This window comes from Neovison vison, chromosome 9 (assembly GCF_020171115.1).
Source record: "Neovison vison isolate M4711 chromosome 9, ASM_NN_V1, whole genome shotgun sequence".
Taxonomy (NCBI): Eukaryota; Metazoa; Chordata; class Mammalia; order Carnivora; family Mustelidae; genus Neogale; species Neogale vison.
In genome coordinates, this window is record NC_058099.1 from 75,719,685 (window position 1) to 75,738,274 (window position 18,590).

The following is an 18,590-nucleotide window of genomic DNA, read 5'->3' on the forward strand; positions in this document are numbered from 1 at the left end:
TGTTGTCTTGCAGTTCTGGAGGCTAGAGATCCAAGTTAACCTGTCAGCAGAGCCAGTGCTCTCTCTGGAACCTTTAGGGAGAATCCTTCCTTGCTTCTTTCTGGCTGGTGGTTTGCAGGCAATCTCTGGTGTTTGTTGGCTTGGAGCTGCAGCATTTCAGCCTCTGCCTCTATGCTCGCATGAGGTTCTCTCCTTGTGTGTGTGTCTTCAGATAGTTTCCTCTTCACCACCAGTCATAATGGCCACGTATTCCAGTATGACTTCATTTTAACTAATTACATCTGCAGTGACCCTCTTTCCAAATAAGGTCACGTTCTGAGGTATTGGGGGTTAGGACTTCAACCTCTCTTTGGCAGAGATTGATATTTCTGATTTTGAAAGTTTCCTTCACAACAGGAGACTTTTATTATTCTTTTTCCATAGCATCTCATTTTTATGGGACCCTAGGCATATTGTATTTTGAAATCTTTTTTTTTTTTTTTTAAAGATTTTATTTATTTATTTGACAGAGAGAAATTACAAGTAGACGGAGAGGCAGGCAGAGAGAGAGAGGGAAGCAGGTTCCCTGCTGAGCAGAGAGCCCGATGCGGGACTCGATCCCAGGACCCTGAGATCATGACCTGAGCCGAAGGCAGCGGCTTAACCCACTGAGCCACCCAGGCGCCCCAGTATTTTGAAATCTTTTGTTTCTTTATCCATAAAATGTGCCCGTTCTATGGACCTGGATTGTTTTAAGAATTAAGCTAGGGGGAAAAAAAGAATTAAATTAGAAATTTCATTCAGGGACACCTGGGTGGCTCAGTCGGTTAAGCGTCTGCCTTCAGCTTAGGTCCTGGAATCAAGTCCTGCATTGAGCTCCCTGCTCAGCAGGGAACCTGCTTCTTTTTCTGCCTGCCACCCCCCTGCTTGTGTTCTCTCTCTCTTTCTCTAATAAATAAAAATCCTTATAAAAAAATAAACTAGAAAACCCATATGTAAGGTATCTGTAACTATTTCTGGCATTTATCAGATCTTGCTTCTTTTCTATTTCTTATTTTGTATTGCTGTTTCACTTGGAAGATCCCTTTAGTTCTGTGTTTAATTTTGACCAATTTCAAAGCCTTATGCTCATGGTTGTATAATCTTAGGTACATTTTAGTGCATAATTGTAAGGTTATGGAAACTTTCTTACTGATAATTTAGTGCCATGAAAAGTCAGTATGTAATTTCATAGTTTTCATTTACTTTTAACTCACCATTACAAGAACTTCACATTGTTTTGAGAAAGTTCCAGGTTTGAATTTGTAATGTTTCTTTAAAGCATATACTTTTGTTTTTCTTTTTATGAATGCTATCTTAAATAAAGGTTTGTATAATTGCTTTATTTGTGTCAGTAAACCAAAGCATAGCTGTTAATGACTTGCTCTAGAGGGTAGCATTAATGAGCATTTATTATAAATGAGCACTTTGTGCCTAATTCCAGAGAGTCGTTGCAGGTTTTACTGTGAACTGGCATCCATCTTCAATCTTCTAGTCAACTGTGCTCTTTGCTGTTAAACACTCTGTCATGCTGTGTTTCCAAACACACTAGTGTGTGCGGCTTTTACTTCATTGTTTTTTGTTTTAATTTCTTGAGCAGCTTTTTCATAGGTGTGTATATTTTATTACATTATCTAGTTTGTAAAATTGTTTGTGGAAGAGATAAGTTTTCTAATTTTATACCAACGAAGAACCTGCTACTGTTAGTGTCTAGTAGGCATTCAACAAATGCTTAATGATGAGTGACATGCTTACATTTGACAAAGTGCGTATTTTTAGGCAAATTATAGTTGTTGAAATCTCCGTAACAGGTACTGTAGTCTGTAGCCTTAGATTTTTAGATTTTTAAAGTTACTGAAATTAAGATTTTTAAAGTTACTGAAATTAAGTGCCATTTCCTCAGTAACTTACTTTTTTTTTAAATGTTTGAATTTTAGATTTTCTACAGTGATGTTTTGCACATTTTTAAAGCTAAGTAATGGCAGTTGATTTCACTGCGCATATTGTATATTTATGTTCAAAGAAAATATAAGAACTTTTAAGTTTATGGGCGATTCCTTGTCCTCTAATGGGCAGTAAGAGTTTTTGAGATATTAATTGGGTTCATTATTCTCTTTGGTGCCTTATGGTTGAAAAATGTTAAGGGCTCCTACTTCTCCCCAAACCTCCTAGTTCCAAAATATTTTACATTTGTTAAGACCTTGAATATTAGGATTATTGCTTGATAGAGCTAAAATTCTTTAAAGTTAGATAGCTATGAGTGTCTGTAGAATTTTGTAGTTATGAATTTTGTGTTAAAACTTGTTTTTGTTTTAATATTTTATGAATCAGGGCCTCTGATTCTTAATACTGCTATTTTGTGAATTCTGTCAGGGTCAGATACAAGTACAATTATTGATTCTATATATCTAATCTCCTATATAAAGACTTAAACAGTGTTTTTTATTTTTCCTTAAAAATTTTTTTTTGATGCTTGCCTGTTAAAATTTCAGTCTTCCTCATACCCAATTTTAACCTGAAGGGAGAGATGCATCAGAGAAACACCATATGTAATTGACTATAATAGGAATGACTTTTGGAATAGATAATAATTATCTGAAAAGACTGTATAAATTTACTATTGTAGATTAATTTTACTAGTTTTGTTGTTGTTTGTGTTTTCTCATGTTGACAGGGTTGCTTTAGACACTCTTGCTGCATTGCTAAAATCAAGTAAGTTTTTAAATACTAGAAATACTAGATACTATTTTTCCGAGTATTCTGTCTACTATGTTAAAGAAACTGGAAATGTAGATTTAGTCTGTAGTTACAAAGCTAGCTTGTTATAATTAATGTCAAAGTTGATTCTGTCTTTTCATATACTTGATTGATACACATCATAGCTAATGTCCTTTACGTTTATTGAGCTATAATATAGTACATTTATATAATTTATTCTACATTGATTTCCTTTTTATAAGTTCAGTATTTAAATATAAAGTCCTGTTAATAGAGACAAGTAACATGTAAATCTTATATAAGTGTCATCTTTTAAAAAATGAAGCTAACATGATATTGGGGATATTTACTATGAAGTATATTGTGAACGACTACTGTATATTGAACACACATGATTTTTATTTAGAAACCTTTTACTAGAAGTTTTATTTCTATCAAGTTCAAGTTTCAAGCATTAAAAAATGATTATTAATGTAAATTTATAATTTACTAAGTTCATTTAAAAACTAAAGGAACTGTGTTCTTTATCTTTAGAATTGAAGCTTTGGAGTAAATGTGTCTTTTGATATGATTCCTTTGGAGAGTAATTTATCTGTATTATATGTCCTCTCTCTCCAGGGTATTCAGTATCTGTGGTTTAAATATTAACTTTTGTTAGCACTTCCATTCTCATTGGTTGATTAAATTAACATCTTAACCACAGTAATATATAGACCCAAGGATATGATGGCTTTTAATGTTATTTTTCCCAAAAACTGTCTACTGTCTGAGACCAAATTGCCCTTAAATTTGAATGACCAGAATTGTTCATTTGAATAGTAGCAAATGATTAATTGATTGAAAATCTGGTATTTGGTAAAGTAATGATTTATTACATGCATTAAATTTAAAAAGTCATCTTAGGTATTAGTATTCTATACCAGAGTATATAAAATTCAGTTAAGAGTTTTATCTTTGAAATGAAATGTGTGGGACTCAATTAGATGAGCCATGTAGTTTTATTTTCATGTATGATGTGATAAACTTCAGACCAAGATCAGAGAATAGTACTTGGATTAATTTTAAAAGATGTTTGTAGCCTGGCTTTATTGTGCCCTGACTTTGCGGTTCAAATTGTCATTTAAAGATTAATTTTTAAATTAATATAGGCATATATTTTTTATTTAGAGTAGATTAAAATAGCAATTACAACTGAAGTTACTAATTTTCAGAATCACTGATGACAAAATCACTAAGTTAGTAAAAACTCTAAACCCTTTATAAATTTCAACTATATATAGGAATTGGATAATCTAGTATCTTGTGTTTTAAATCGTAATTTTCCTTTTACTCCCTCCTCCTTCAAAGGAGGATGGTGGAAAAACATACCTGTTTTACTTTGTCTGGTAAAAAAAGTAACCGACCAGTAGGATGAGTCTAGTTTATATCAGGTATGTTTTCTTAGGGCACATGGCACTAAATAAAATAAAAATTTAATAATGCAAGATAATGTTTGGTAGCACTTGCATATTTTTAAGTGCACTGGGGCATTTTGGAACATTCTCATTCATTGATTTTTTTTTTTTTTTAACTGCTTTCTGGGAGGGGGCAGTTACTTACTTTAAAAGGATAAATGAGAAGAGAAAAACAAAAGGATAAATGATGCTACCAAAATATCCCTGAGCGAGTATAAAGCAAAGAACCTCTGTATACATACACAGTGCAGAGGGACAAGCAGCCTAAGGGCCAACGCTAGAGAATAGATGAGATGCTGCAGTCTAAAGGGGAACCTGAGTTGTCTTTTAACCAGAGAGGGAAGAAGAGACATAGGCTGATAGTGAGTTAGGTATCCTGAGTACAGGAATAAACTCCCCTTCACTAAACTTTTTAGTTGTGCGCAGTTGCAGATTGCAGATAGCTCTGTTCAACATCTCTTCATTTAGCACCTATGTTTGAGTTATGGGAAGTTTCTTATTTGACCTTTAATAAGAATTTAAATATTTCACATAAATACCATTTAGGCTCATAGTGTCTTTTAAGAAAATCATAGTCATAATCAGTAAACTGAAGGCTTATATGCTCCAGGTGGTATAAACGAAGTGTATATTCCTTTAAGATACAGGAAACTGCTGTTAGTCGGAACTGTTGACCAGATTGTGTAAATAGCCACAGCCTTGGCCATCTAGCTCTTGAAGACGCAGAAGAGGTTTTAAAGCTTATATAAAAGAAAGCCCCTCTTCCCACCCTGTGAATTTTTTCCAGCTCCCTGAAGTCAGAACAGGGTTTCTGAAAGAGCATTAATAGTTTGTTAATCTCGACATGTTTATGTTTTAGGTACATATTAGCAATTTGGAAACTGTAGTAATTCTTTCAGGTAACTAAAAGTAGCAGAGCCTTCCCTTTACATTATCTTGGTGCTTATGCCACGAGCCAGGGTAAACTTAGGTTAAGGAGAGTTGGAGTTTCTTTGTAACTAAACAAGCTTGGATGGATTGGTAATTCCCATTAGTTTGTGTTCATATCATTGGGCCACCAGTGTTGTACGGGCTCAGGAGGTTGTGTCCTATGTCCACTTTAGTGAAATCTCCCCTTTTGATTAATAATCTAAAATATTAACACTTTAATAAAACATCAGATTTGTGGATTTCTGTTAATTCTACCCCAGTAAAACCAACCATTTACAAAAGAAACCTCTTTAATCTAGTTTTTATTGCATTAGATAATTAATGACCAGAAAACAGTAAAGTGGTTCTTACATTTCATTTACTAAAAGTTTTATAAGTATTTTTAACTTAGTGTTATTATGGCATGGATATTTATATAATTGTGGGGGTAATCAAAGCATTTGATTTTAGTGGAAATATATACAGTTTGTAATGGAAGCTACAGTTCAATAGAATTAATTTCAATGGAAACAAGGTTTATAATAGAAGTTACAACAATGGTAATGTAGTTTGCCATCTGGGACTTTTCATTTATTTTGTTAGAGGAAAAAATATTTAAATATGCGTCTGCTATGTATATTTTTTTGAAAAAAATGGTAAGAACTCATTACAGTATTGTGATAGTTTTAATTTAATTTATTCTACCATTTTCTCTTGTCATTTAAAAAATGTTCTTTCTCAATTTTCTTTTGTTAAAGAAACAAACGCCAGAAGAGCTGTAGACAGAGGATATGTCCAGGTCCTTTTAACAATTTATGTAGATTGGCACCGCCATGATAACCGGCATAGAAACATGCTCATTCGGAAAGGAATTTTACAGAGTTTAAAAAGTGTTACAAACATCAAGTTGGGAAGGAAAGCATTTATAGATGCCAATGGCATGAAAATTCTGTATAACACTTCACAAGTGAGTTTTTAATTTTCTTCCTATTATTGTGGTTATGTGTTAATGATATTATTTGGTTCTTAAGAAAACTTAGTATTTCTTATAAATACTCAAAAAAGTATGATAAATATATTTAAGAAAAAAATCGGAAAACCAAAAGGCATAATAAACCTTTCACACGTGACCTCCTCAGATTGAGTTGGAGAAAGGGCTCCGTGCATATCTCTGCAATATGAGATTTTAAGTGAAAGGGGGATGTATAAATCCATCCAGTGGGCAGGAGGGGAATCTGTATAGCCATGTTTTGTAAGATGTGCAGTTGGCTGTACTCAGTTTTACATGTTCCCCTCATAAGATATTTATGGGTCCTTTACAACTGCAGTGTAAGGCAGTTCTCTTGTTTGGGAACATTGTCAGGGTCTTCCTTCTGGATAGAGCATTTTTACACAGAGAAAGTACAAGAGTGAAACCTGGAGTTAGGAATTTTAGTTCTGCCGGCCATCTTAATCATAAACCTTCTTAACAGTATCTTTAGCAAGGAGACTGTCAGCCCTGGGCAATGGGGATGTTACAATGCAACCATTTTGTTTTTAGAAGGTTGTAATTATTAGAAGGAAATCTGTCTTTTTAAAATTGCAGCCACTCATCTTGGTTGTGCCCTCCTGTCTTACACACAACAGTCTCTTTTTACATGGTACCTGAAAACACAATTGATGTTTACCCTAAGCTTTTTCTTTTCTAGATCAATCATATGCACTTGTTTTTACTATTCCTAATGTAGGCAGTCATGGGTAATTGATATATCAGGAAGAGTTGGGTGACCTTGTTTATGCCACTTAACATTTCTGAACCTTAGTTTCTCATCTGTTCTGACAGGTCAGATGTGAAAGTTTGTATTGAAAATTTTATGGGATATGAAAATGCTATCTAAATGCCAGTTGTCAACAATAATAAAAATTACAGTGTTGTATGTTACAAGTTCAAATCCCCTGTCTATTAGCCCTTGTCAAGATTGGATACCAGGACAGCATATTAAACTCTTTGCACTTAAAATCATGGTATTCAGACTATTTTTTATAAGTTGAAGAGTCAGCTTATTAAAGGTGCTATATGATAACTGATACAGTTCTGAGAAAAGCTCAGCCAGTGCACATTCCTTATTTCTTACTCCTTTCTTACTGTCTTTTTTAGTTAATTTTTTTTCATCTTCCCTTAAATTAAAAAGAATTTTTATTTTGTGCCTTGGCTTGCTAACTGCCTTGTAGGTCACTCATAGATCCTACTTAGCATAGTAGTCCCCCCTTATCTGTGGGGAATACGGTCCAAGATCCCTTGGATCTTAGATGCCTGAAGCCTTGGATGGTACTTCACCTCATATATACAATGTGTGTTTTCTTAAACACACATATCTGTGATCAAGTTTGATTTATTAATGAGGCTCAGTAACAGATTAACAACTAACAGTAAAACAGAACAACTGTAACAGTGTACTGTCATGAAAGTTAAGTGAATGTGGTCCCTTTCTCCCAAAATATCTTATTGTATCGTACTCATCCTTACAGTGATGATGTGAGATGATAAAATGCCTCTGTGATGAGATGAAGTGAGGGGAAATGCTGTAGGTATGTTGTGTTGTAGCATTAGGGCTAGTATTGACCTGAGGTCAGAAGGAAGATCATCAGTGCTGGACCACAGTTGACCATGGGTATCTGAAACCAGGGACAAAGCAGGACTCATAGACTTTGGTGACTTCGGGGGCCAAAGATGGTACTGTTTTCTGCTTAGTTCAAGTATTTTAGGAAGAGTATTATTAAATTTGCCATATGAAGTTCTTACTTATGAAGAGATACTTCTGAATTACCAGAGGTATTTTATAATCATATTACATTAAAATAGAGGTTTTTGTGGTATTTGTCTCTTGAAAATTATTGATGTATTACTTTATGAAGTAAAGTTGATTCAGTTATTCAAGGGCATAATATCTTTTTTCTTTTTTTTCTTTTTCTTAAAAAACAGGAATGTTTGGCAGTCAGGACCCTTGATCCCCTTGTCAACACCTCTAGTTTGATAATGAGGAAGTGTTTTCCTAAAAATCGCCTGCCACTCCCAACGATAAAAAGTTCTTTCCATTTCCAGCTGCCAGTTATTCCTGTGACTGGGCCTGTGGCCCAGCTCTACAGTTTACCCCCAGAAGGTAAGACTGTATGTTTCCCGCTGGCTTTCAGTGGTCTTGGAATTGTGTGACTGTTGACTTTTTTCCCTCATTTCTAGTTCTTCAGCAAAAGAAGGCACATTAATAAGCACAAGAAACTTTCACATTATATTTTAGTTAAATATTTCTTCAAATATAAGAAATTGAGATCTGATAATTAAGGGCAATAATATAGAATGTGTTATATTTATGTAAATTTGAATTTGAAAAAATTTAAGCATTAAGTAGGAACATTATTTCATAGTTTACATAAATTTTCAAAGGATAAGAGTGTAAACATTAAATATTTAGGTAATTATATTTGGGCTTACATTTATAACTTTCTGGTGAACTTCATTTTTTTTCAAGTTAAGAATACCTAGTCACCAAAAATATGATTTTTTATTTTTTCAAAAATTTTTATTTATTTATTTATTTATTTGATAGAGATCACAAGTACGCAGAGAGGCAGGCAGAGAAAGAGAGGGGGAAGCAGGCTCCCTGCTGAGCAGAGAGCCCGATGCGGGGCTCGATCCCAGGACTCTGGGATCATGACCTGAGCTGAAGGCAGAGGCTTTAACCCACTGAGCCACCCAGGCACCCCCAAAAATATGATTTAAAAAAAAAATCTTACTGATTGGAGAAGGGAAGTGCAGAGCCTAGAGATTGACGCAGGGCTCAATCTTAGGACCTTGAGGTCACAACCTCAGCCAAAACCAGGAGTCGGTGGCTTAACTGTCTTTGCCACCCAGGTTCCCCTGCACTCATTTTTTATTATAAAATAATTCATCTCTCTTCATAGAGTTTCTACATATTCCCATGAAATTTCTGTGGCAAGAAAGAACTTAACAGATGACTCACTGATTAAAAAATTGAAAAGAGAAGGTAATATGTACTTTAAGAAGCGTAAAAAATTACTAGTCCAAATTAACAGAGTAATTTCTATCTACTGCAGTAAGGTTCAGCTATTTAAATAATACTTAAAAATTTTACAATTTCTATTATCAGGATTAGTTTCCTTATGTAAATTCATAGTTGTCCTAAGAAAAAGTTTTGATATTAGTGCATATGGTTCACAGCAGTGTTTTCTAATGATTCAGAATTTGCATATAAATATGCACAGTATTATAATGCTTGGGAAAAGGGAAGGTGAAAATAAAAAAACACTTACCATTATTTTTCTTTTTTTTTTAATTTTTAGATTTTTTATTTTTTTATTATTATGTTCAATTAGCCAGCATATAGTATTTTAGGTAGTCATTAGTTTTTGATGTCGTGTTCAGCAATTCATTAGATGCATATAATACCCAGTGCTCATCACCTCATGTGCCCTCCTTAATACCAATCATCTGGTTATCCCATTCCCCCACCCTCCTCCCTTCTGTAACCCTCAGGTTGGTTCCCAGAGTCCAGAGTCTCTCAGGGTTTGTCTCCCTCCCTGATTTCTTCCCATTTAGTTTTCCCTCCCTTTCCTGTTGTGTTCCATGCTATTCCTTATGATTCATGTATGAGTGAAACTGTATGATAATTGTCTTTCTCTGCTTGACTTATTTTACTTAGCATAATCTCCTCCAATTCCATCCAAGTCAGTGCAAATGGTGGGTGTTCATCCCTTCTGATGGCTGAGTAATATCCCATTGTATATATGAACCACATCTTCTTTCTCCATTCATCTGTTGAAGGACATCTTGGCTCCTTCCAAAGTTTGTCTGTCTTGGACATTGCTGCTATGAACATTGGGCTGCATGTGCCACTATGCCTTCTTTTCACTATGTCTGTATCTTTGGGGTAAATCCCTAGTAGTGTCTTGGGGAACCTCCATACTATTTTCCAGAGTGGCTGTACCACCTTGCATTCCCACTAACAGTGTAAGAAGGTTCAGATACCTCTCCAAAGAAAACATACAAATGGCTAACAGACACATGAAAAAATGTTCAACATCACTAGCCATCAGAAAAATACAAATCAAAACCACAATGAGATACCACCTTATGCCAGTAGAATGGCAAAAATTAACAACACAGGAAACCAAAATATTATGGTTTATGCTTAACAAAACTTGCATGTGACTTACCTAAATAAAAATAATGAAATTATCAGAAGTTGGCTGTTTGTCATTTCAGTACAATATTGGGAACATAGTAAAAGAAGAAAGAGTTGAAATTTTAGTATGGGGAAAAGTAGAATTTTGGGAGGTAAGATCTAGTTAAATGGAAGAGAATATAGTCTAGACTATTATTACAATTTCTAAAGTATTTTCTCATCAGTTGATAAATATTTTGCAAGAAAAATGGAAAGTTTTTTATATTTATCTTTAAAAGTAATTACTTGAAATAAGTGATGTAAGAGAATTTTCAGGTAATTATAATTAGTTTTATTATCCTTGATACAGATTTATTAGTAGTATATATCACAGAGTACACTGTTATGATTTTATTTTAAAAATATTTTATTATTAAAGTACACCTTTAGTCTATGTAAAATACCAAAATGGATTATTCAGAAACTTCTTTAAAGGGTTTTAAAAGTCTACAACTCAGTCTGAAACTTGAGTAAGATAGTGAAGTGAAAACTGTGGTCTAGTTTCTCTTTCTGATTGATATAAAATTACCTACAGACGTTAAGAATAGGGGAAAGTCTGTACCAGAAGTGAGAACAAGGTAAAAGAAGCATTCTCATGAACCACACGTAGAACATGCACCATACATGGTGGAGGTATGGATGTATTGAAGGGCACCAGTTCTCTGCTCTCCCTTCTTGAATGCAGTTATGTCTGTCTCCAAGTTGAGGCACCAGTAGCACCTAAGTCCGATGGACAGTCAGGGAGCAGTTGGAGTCCCTTTCTCTCCTGTATCTCAGTGTAGGATTATGGGGGTTTAAGCGGTGGTTGTAACTGGTAGAAAGCCAACGAGAGTTCTATAAGATACAGCTGGTGGTAATACAGGAGGGAGATAGGATATAGGCTCTTCCCTATAGTGTTCTTTATTCAGTGTACAGAATAATCACATAGGTAGAGGAAGCTGACTTCTAGTGCAGTGAATTCAAAACATGAGGCAAAAAATGACAGAGAGATGATATTTTTCTGAGGGCTACTTTCCTGTCTCATTTCAGACTAATGGCTCACTAAATTAGAAAGGGAGATTTACACTGATGGTCAAGACTTCATGGTTAAGATGTGAGAGGAGGGTTTTGACAGCAACTGTGTAGACACAAGGAAAATATCCTCTTTCTGTTCACTGTTACTTTTTCATATATCAGACTTCATTACATTTCTCAAAGTTTTCGTTTTTTTTTTACTTTCCTCAGCTAGAATATAAGTTCTGTGAGGATAGAACTGTTTTTTTTTTAATCCTTCATTGTACACAGTTAGTGTACACTTAACATTTATTATTGAAGGAATTGACCTGACCTCAAGACTTATTCTCTAGAACGTTAAATGCCAAGAGATACTGAAGCAGCATCTTACAGAGGATTGGAGGAAAGAGTCCTGATTCTAGATTTCTGAACACTTGCGTTGCCATCCATATGTGAAGGTGACATATTCTTAGGCCTGTAAGGGTATGGGAGTAGAATACCCAGGTACACTTTCTGAAGTAATTATATGAAATATTACTCGTCTGGCCAATGATGAATTAGGATGACAAGAATAGAGACAATATGGTAGCAGAATCATTGTATTAAACAGTACAAATTGTTAATTATGTAATACTAAATAATTGTATTACTATTTTGAAATACATCAACCAACTCTTGGCCAAGGATACATAATACACAGCTATAACAAACTGGGGTTTTTACATAAACTAAAATTTTTATTTTTTATATTATATATAATTTATATTACTTATATTGATAGAGTTCTAGCTCTTAGGAATATTACACTATTTTTTTTTAAAGATTTTATTTATTTGTCAGAGAGAGTGAGCACAGGTAGACAGAGAGGCAGGCAGAGGCAGAGGGAGAAGCAGGCTCCCTGCTGAGCAAGGAGCCCGATGTGGGACTCGATCCAGGACGCTGGGATCATGACCTGAGCCGAAGGCAGCCGCTTAACCAACTGAGCCACCCAGGTGTCCCATATTACACTATTTTTGCATTTGTAAAATAATTATAGGAATAGTGGTTTATATATGCATTTTAAAATGTAAAAGTATGTCTGAAACCGAGGTCTGTAGCCTGGGATCTATTGAGCCATAGGAATCCATGAATAGACTTCAAAGACTACAAACACTTTGAAATTCTCTATAAAATTATGTATTTTTTTCCTTTGGGAAAAATTTTTTCAGGGTAACTTATTGACAAGGTCAGGCAATCCAGGTGCTGCTACACAGCTGTTCTTGCCCAGTTCAGACCTTAATTCACAGCTTTTATGGAGCAAGGGGCAGTTGTGGTGAAATGAAAGGGTAATTATCTCAAGTGGTGCTATCTATATATGCGCCAGAGGATCTCTCCTTGGTATCCAAAGTGGTGTCATCTGCGCACCGCTTCAGGGAAGATCAGAATAAGCCTTCATGCTTTATGGCCAGGGCATAACTGGGCCCCAAGGGAGATCGCTGCTTGGACATGAACAAGATGGACGGCCGGAGATGGAGTCCTTGGAATTAGCACTCTACACAGACCATAATATCTGGCGAACCTAGATGCAGAAATCCATAGCAAAGTAACAACAAACTGATTTTAGCAACAAATTAAAAGGATAATATACTATTATTAAGTGGAAATAGTCTTGGGATATGAGGACATTTCAACATCAACAAATCAAAATGTGATAAACCACATTAAAAACGAAGGATGAGGGGTCATATGATCATCTTGATAGATGCAGAAAAAACATTTGACAAAATTCAAAATCCTTTTATGATAAAAATTCTAAACAAATTATGTGCAGAAGGAATGTTCTTCATCATAATAAAGACTGTATATGATAAATCTGTAGCTAACATTGTGCTCATTGATAAAAAGTTAGAAGCTTTTTGTATAAGATCAGGAAGAAGACAGAGTTTTCCTCTCTTACCATTTCTATTCAACACAGTACTAGATATTCTAGCTATAATAATTAGGCTGGGAAAAGAAGTAAAAGGCATCCAAATCAGAAAGGAAGAAATAAAATCATCTGTTGGCAGATGGCATGATCTTATATATACGAAACCTTAAAGTCTCTACCAAAATACGGTTAGAGCTAATAAACAAGTTCGGTAAAGTTGCAGGGTATAAAATCAAATATATAAACATCAGTTGTGTTTCTATACAATTACAGTAAAATATCTGAAAGAGAAATTTAGTAACCCTATATACAATAACATTAAAAACAAAATAGGAATAAATTTACCAAGGAGCTGAAGACCTGTACACTGAAAACTATAAGACATTGATGAAAGAGATTGAAGAGGACACAAATAAATGGGAAAGATACCCTCCGTTTTTGGATTGGAAGAATTAATATTGTGAAAATGCCCATATTGCCCAAAGTGGTCTATAGATTTAAAGTAATCCCTTTGAAATTGTAATGGCAGTTTTGACAGAAATAGAAAAAACTATCTTCAAATTAATGGAATTACAAGAGACCCCTGGTAGCCAGAGAAATCCTGGGAAAGAACAAAGCTAGACATCACAGTTCTGGATTTCAAACCATTACAAAGTCATAGTAACCAAACAGTATGGTACTCAAAGCAGGTACATAGACCTATAGTGGAATGGAATAGAGAGCCCAGACAAACCCATGAATATGTGGTCAGCTAATTTTTGATTAAAGGCACTAAGAATACACAGTAGGGAAAGGACATTGTTTTCAATAAATTTTATCAGGAAAGCTAGATATCCACATGTGAAAGAATGAAATTGGATCCCTGTCTTATATTATTCACAAAAAATTACCTTGAAATGGATCAGAATGTAAGTATAAGACCTGAAACTGTGAGACTCCTGGAAGAAGACTTGGGGATTATTTTTGACAATGATTTCTTGAATAAGATACCAAAAGCAAAAGCAACGGAAGCTGAAATAAACAAGTAGAGCTATCACAAACTAAAGAGATTCTGCACAGCCCAGGAAACAAATAAATTGAAACAGCAATTTCAATTTATTGCCCTACAGAATGGAAGAAGATATTGCAAAACATTTATCTGGGAATGGGCTACTGTCTAATACACACACACACACACACATATATGTGTATGTGTGCCTATATATATATATATATATATATATATATATTTATGGGCTCAGCTGAAGAGTATAAAAGCAAGTAATTCAATTAAAAATTTGGCAGACCTGAATAAATATTTTCCCAAAGAAGACATACAAATGGCCAATAGTGCATGAAAAAGTGCTCAGCATCAGTAATCATCAGGGAAATGGAAATAAAAACCACAGTAAGGTATCACCTCACACCTGTTAGAATAGCTGTTACCCAAAAGACAAGACATAGGAACTATTTGCTAGGTTCTAAAGAAAATGAACTCTTTCTTACTGTTGGTGGGGATGTAAAATGGTACAGCTAATCTGGAAAACAGCATGGAGGTTCCTCAAAAAAATTAAAAATAGAACTACCTATGATCTAGCGGTCCTCCTGCATATATATCCAAAGGAATTAAAATCATTGTCATAAAGACAGATCTGTACACCCATCTTCCCTGTGATATTCTGTACAACTAGCCAAGATTTGGAAATAACCGTAATGTCCTTTGATGGATAAATGGATAAAGGATATGAATATTATTCAGATAATATAAAGGAAGGAAATCTTGCCATTTGCAGCAACATGGATGAACCTGGAGGGCAGTGGAATATGCCAGACAGAAAGGCAAATACTGTATGGTATCACTTACATGCAGAATCTTTAAAAACAAACAAACAAAAAAACAAGATTCTGTAGAAATAGAGAATAGAATGTTGGATTCCAGGGGTCAGGAGTGTGGTAAATGGGGTGATGGGATCAAAGGGTACAGATTTTCAGTCTAAGAAGATTAAGTTCTGAGGATCTCATGTACAGCAAGCATGGTGACTGTAGTTGTTCATATGATATTGCATATTTGGACATTTCCCAGAGGAGCTCTTGCACGTGTGCGCACGCGTACACACACACGCACACACACACACACACAATAACAATGTTAATTATGTGAGGTCATGGATGTGTTAATTATCTTCATCTTGGTAATCATTTTACCATGTGTATTTGTATCAGATCATCCCATTTGTACACCTTAATATATATGGTTAATATTTGTTATTTCTTCAACAGAGTCAAATAGTTTAGAAAAATGTCCTTTTAAAATATTCTCTCCTTTGTTTTAAAGCACTCAGTTACTTACCTGAGTACTCGTGCACTCGTCTTGCCTTGTCTCCCCCACAGCCGTGGTCCTCATGGACCTTTACATTCTGTGCCCTGAGTTTTTCTCTAATGCATATTCCTTCTTCATCCCCATTCCTGCTGTACTGGTTCAGTTACTGTCTCCTGTTAACTGGTCCCCTTCCATGCATGTGCTCCCTCTCTCACGCTTGCCAGAGTGATCTTTTGAGCAATGGTAAGTTGAGTTAAGCCATTCTCCTCTTGAAAATTCTCAGTGCTTGTCTTCCATAGGTTAGAAGTGTAATCTACTTGGCCCCTTCGTTTTCTCATTCTTATTTGTCTTTTTTAGTACTTTCCCAATTATACACGTTTAGTTACACTTGCCGTTTTTCAAGGATATCATCTCAACTCTTTTTTTCTTCTTAAAAGCCACGCTCACCTACCCTTATTTTAGCCTTCAAAGCTGCTGTTTTCTTCAGGTTACTGCTTAATTACTACCTGTTTTGTGGAGTGATCACTTAACCTTTCAGTTAGTTATTCCATCCTTTGTTTTCCCAAACATTGTCTTCACTAACATACACTTTTGTATTGTACTTTAGTCTTTTCTGCTCTTTAACCTCATGAGCCCCTGGAGGGTAAGGACTGTATTTACATATATTTAAAGAATTCCCAGTGCACAACACTGCATTCATGGCACATGGTAGCCATTGAAACAAATAAATGGGTAATCAGTTGTTAAAGGAGTAAAATCAGTTCTTGAAATTTATCATGTAGAGGAAATAAGCAGTTTGATTCAGTCTGTTGCAAAAGAAGACATTCATTTTTAAAAACTGAGAACATCAGTAAGAACACCCATGTATTTCTACCGTGCTTTTTCCAAATTTTAATATCTCATAGGTTTTTCAACACCTAGGACAGCCTTAGAGACATTTTTTTAAAAAAAGATTTTTTTTATTTGAGAGAGAAAGAGATCACAAGTAGGCAGAGCAGCAGGCAAAGAGGGGGGAAGCAGGCTCCCCCGCTGAGCAGAACGCCCGATGTGGGGCTTGATGCCAGGACCCTGAGATCATGACCTGAGCCAAAGGCAGAGGCCTAACCCACTGAGCCACCCAGGTGCCCATAGGGACATTTTTAATAAGGAATTTCATTTACTTTTCCTTTGGTGATTGAAATACCAATGTTGTATGTAAATAGCATCTTTCCTTCTGATGTGCATGTTGTAGAATGCTTACCTGTGACCTACTTATAGCATGTTTTGTGTCACAGTGGATGACGTAGTAGATGAAAGTGACGACAATGATGATATTGACTTAGAAGCTGAAAATGAAACTGAAAATGAAGATGATGTAGATCAGAATTTTAAGGTTGGTATAAATTTCTGTCTACTTTATAAATTGGATATGCAGTTGTAAAATAAAGATTGGGGAAATAGGTGTAGCTTAATGGTAAATTAATTGGTTTTGTCCACATCTTTTTATTGTGATGACTGTGGACACTAAGGAAAGGGAAAATAATATTGCTTTGAATGCATTGGTCTGAAAAGGTTCTTAAAATAACTTATTTTCACTCTTCTTGACCAGGACAACCTCAGGTAGCCCATCTGACTTAGGTTTCAAAGTCTGAGGAAATCTGAGCTTGAAGAAAAGTGGTTTGAGACTCTATATGGCAATCTGTTCCTCTTTTAGCAATCTTTTGGGGATATAAAAATAGGAAAATAATCTGTAACTGCTGGCTTTTTGGTAAGAATTAGTGTTTATATAATGATTCTTATGTTTCAGTCAATTGGAGAAGAAATGGGCAAAAGTGTTTATTGAATTGAGACAAGATAAAAAAATTATTGTCATGATATAAATGTGATGTTAAGTAAAGAGGCAGGAGAGATTTTAGAATTTTATGGCACTTCTGGAAGTGTAGAGATATTTGCTTAATTTAGTGTCAGGGGGTCATTTAGGTATCTGTGGAGAAATGCCTGCTTAACTCCTTCAGTTTTCAGCTGTTTAGCTTAGTCTGTTTTGGTGGGTGGGGAGGGATTCATTTGATCCTTGCCTGCTTGGCCCTTTTTCTCTTGAAATTCTACATCAGAATTGGATACACTGAATATTAACTGTCTCTGGAGACAATCTAAGATACTGGATGGAGATAATCCATTTTGATAGTAGATGTAGTTCCAGTTTCATTATCACTAAAGGCAATCACCAAGGCAAGCTTTGGTAGAATTGTCTCATTAGCCAGTCTACGCAGCATAATGATCTGTAGCCTTGCCTCAAGAAGATAGAAAGAAGAGAAACAGCACAGGCTCTGATTTTTCAAGGGAATAAAATTGGGGTTAACTCTGTGATTGTGGTTCTGGACCTGATATAAGTGAAAGAACTATGCGATCCAAGATATGAGAATTTAAATTCTATCATGTTAAGTGTCCTTTAGATAATAGGAGCTATATTAAAAATCACCTGTTTGGATTCTTTGGGAACTGAGTGTTTAGGTTTAGTAAAATTTCAGGTTAATACTAAATTTATACTTTAATATATTGTATTTTGAAAACTTTCTCCTCTGTATATTTCCTTGTTATTAAAAACATAGTATATTGAGTATAATTTATTCTTTTTTTAAGATTTTATTTATTTATTTGATAGAGATCACAAGTAGATGGAGAGGCAGGCAGAGAGAGAGAGAGGAGGAAGCAGGCTCCCTGCTGAGCAGAGAGCCCGATGCGGGACTCGATCCCAGGACCCTGAGATCATGACCTGAGTCGAGGGTAGCGGCTTAACCCACTGAGCCACCCAGGCGCCCTAATTTATTCTTTTTTTAAAAGGTTTTATTTATTTGAGAGAGAGACAGAATGAGAAAGAGAGAAAGAGAAAGAGCATGAGAAGGGGAGGGTCAGAGGGAGAAGGAGACTCCTTGCTGAGCAGGGAGCCTGATGTGGGACTCGATCTTGGGACTCCAGGATCATGACCTGAGCCTAAGGCAGTCGCTTAGCCAACTGAGCCACCCAGCTGCCCGAGTATAATTTATTCTTTATGCCTCAGGATCCTCATTAAAAATATCTGTGTTGCGATCACTACA

General features: G+C 35.3%; 1 protein-coding gene across 1 annotated transcript in view; it reads left to right on the forward strand.

The window, feature by feature from the left end:
- Nucleotides 1-18,590, forward strand: part of AGTPBP1 (ATP/GTP binding carboxypeptidase 1) — a 159,879-nt gene that overhangs the window by 60,774 nt on the left and 80,515 nt on the right. Inside the window, exons 9-12 of the mRNA XM_044265785.1 lie at nt 2,693-2,730; nt 5,858-6,066; nt 8,062-8,239; nt 16,791-16,888. Of these exons, the coding sequence (XP_044121720.1) occupies nt 2,693-2,730; nt 5,858-6,066; nt 8,062-8,239; nt 16,791-16,888 (523 nt within the window). The remainder of the gene's footprint in view (nt 1-2,692; nt 2,731-5,857; nt 6,067-8,061; nt 8,240-16,790; nt 16,889-18,590) is intronic.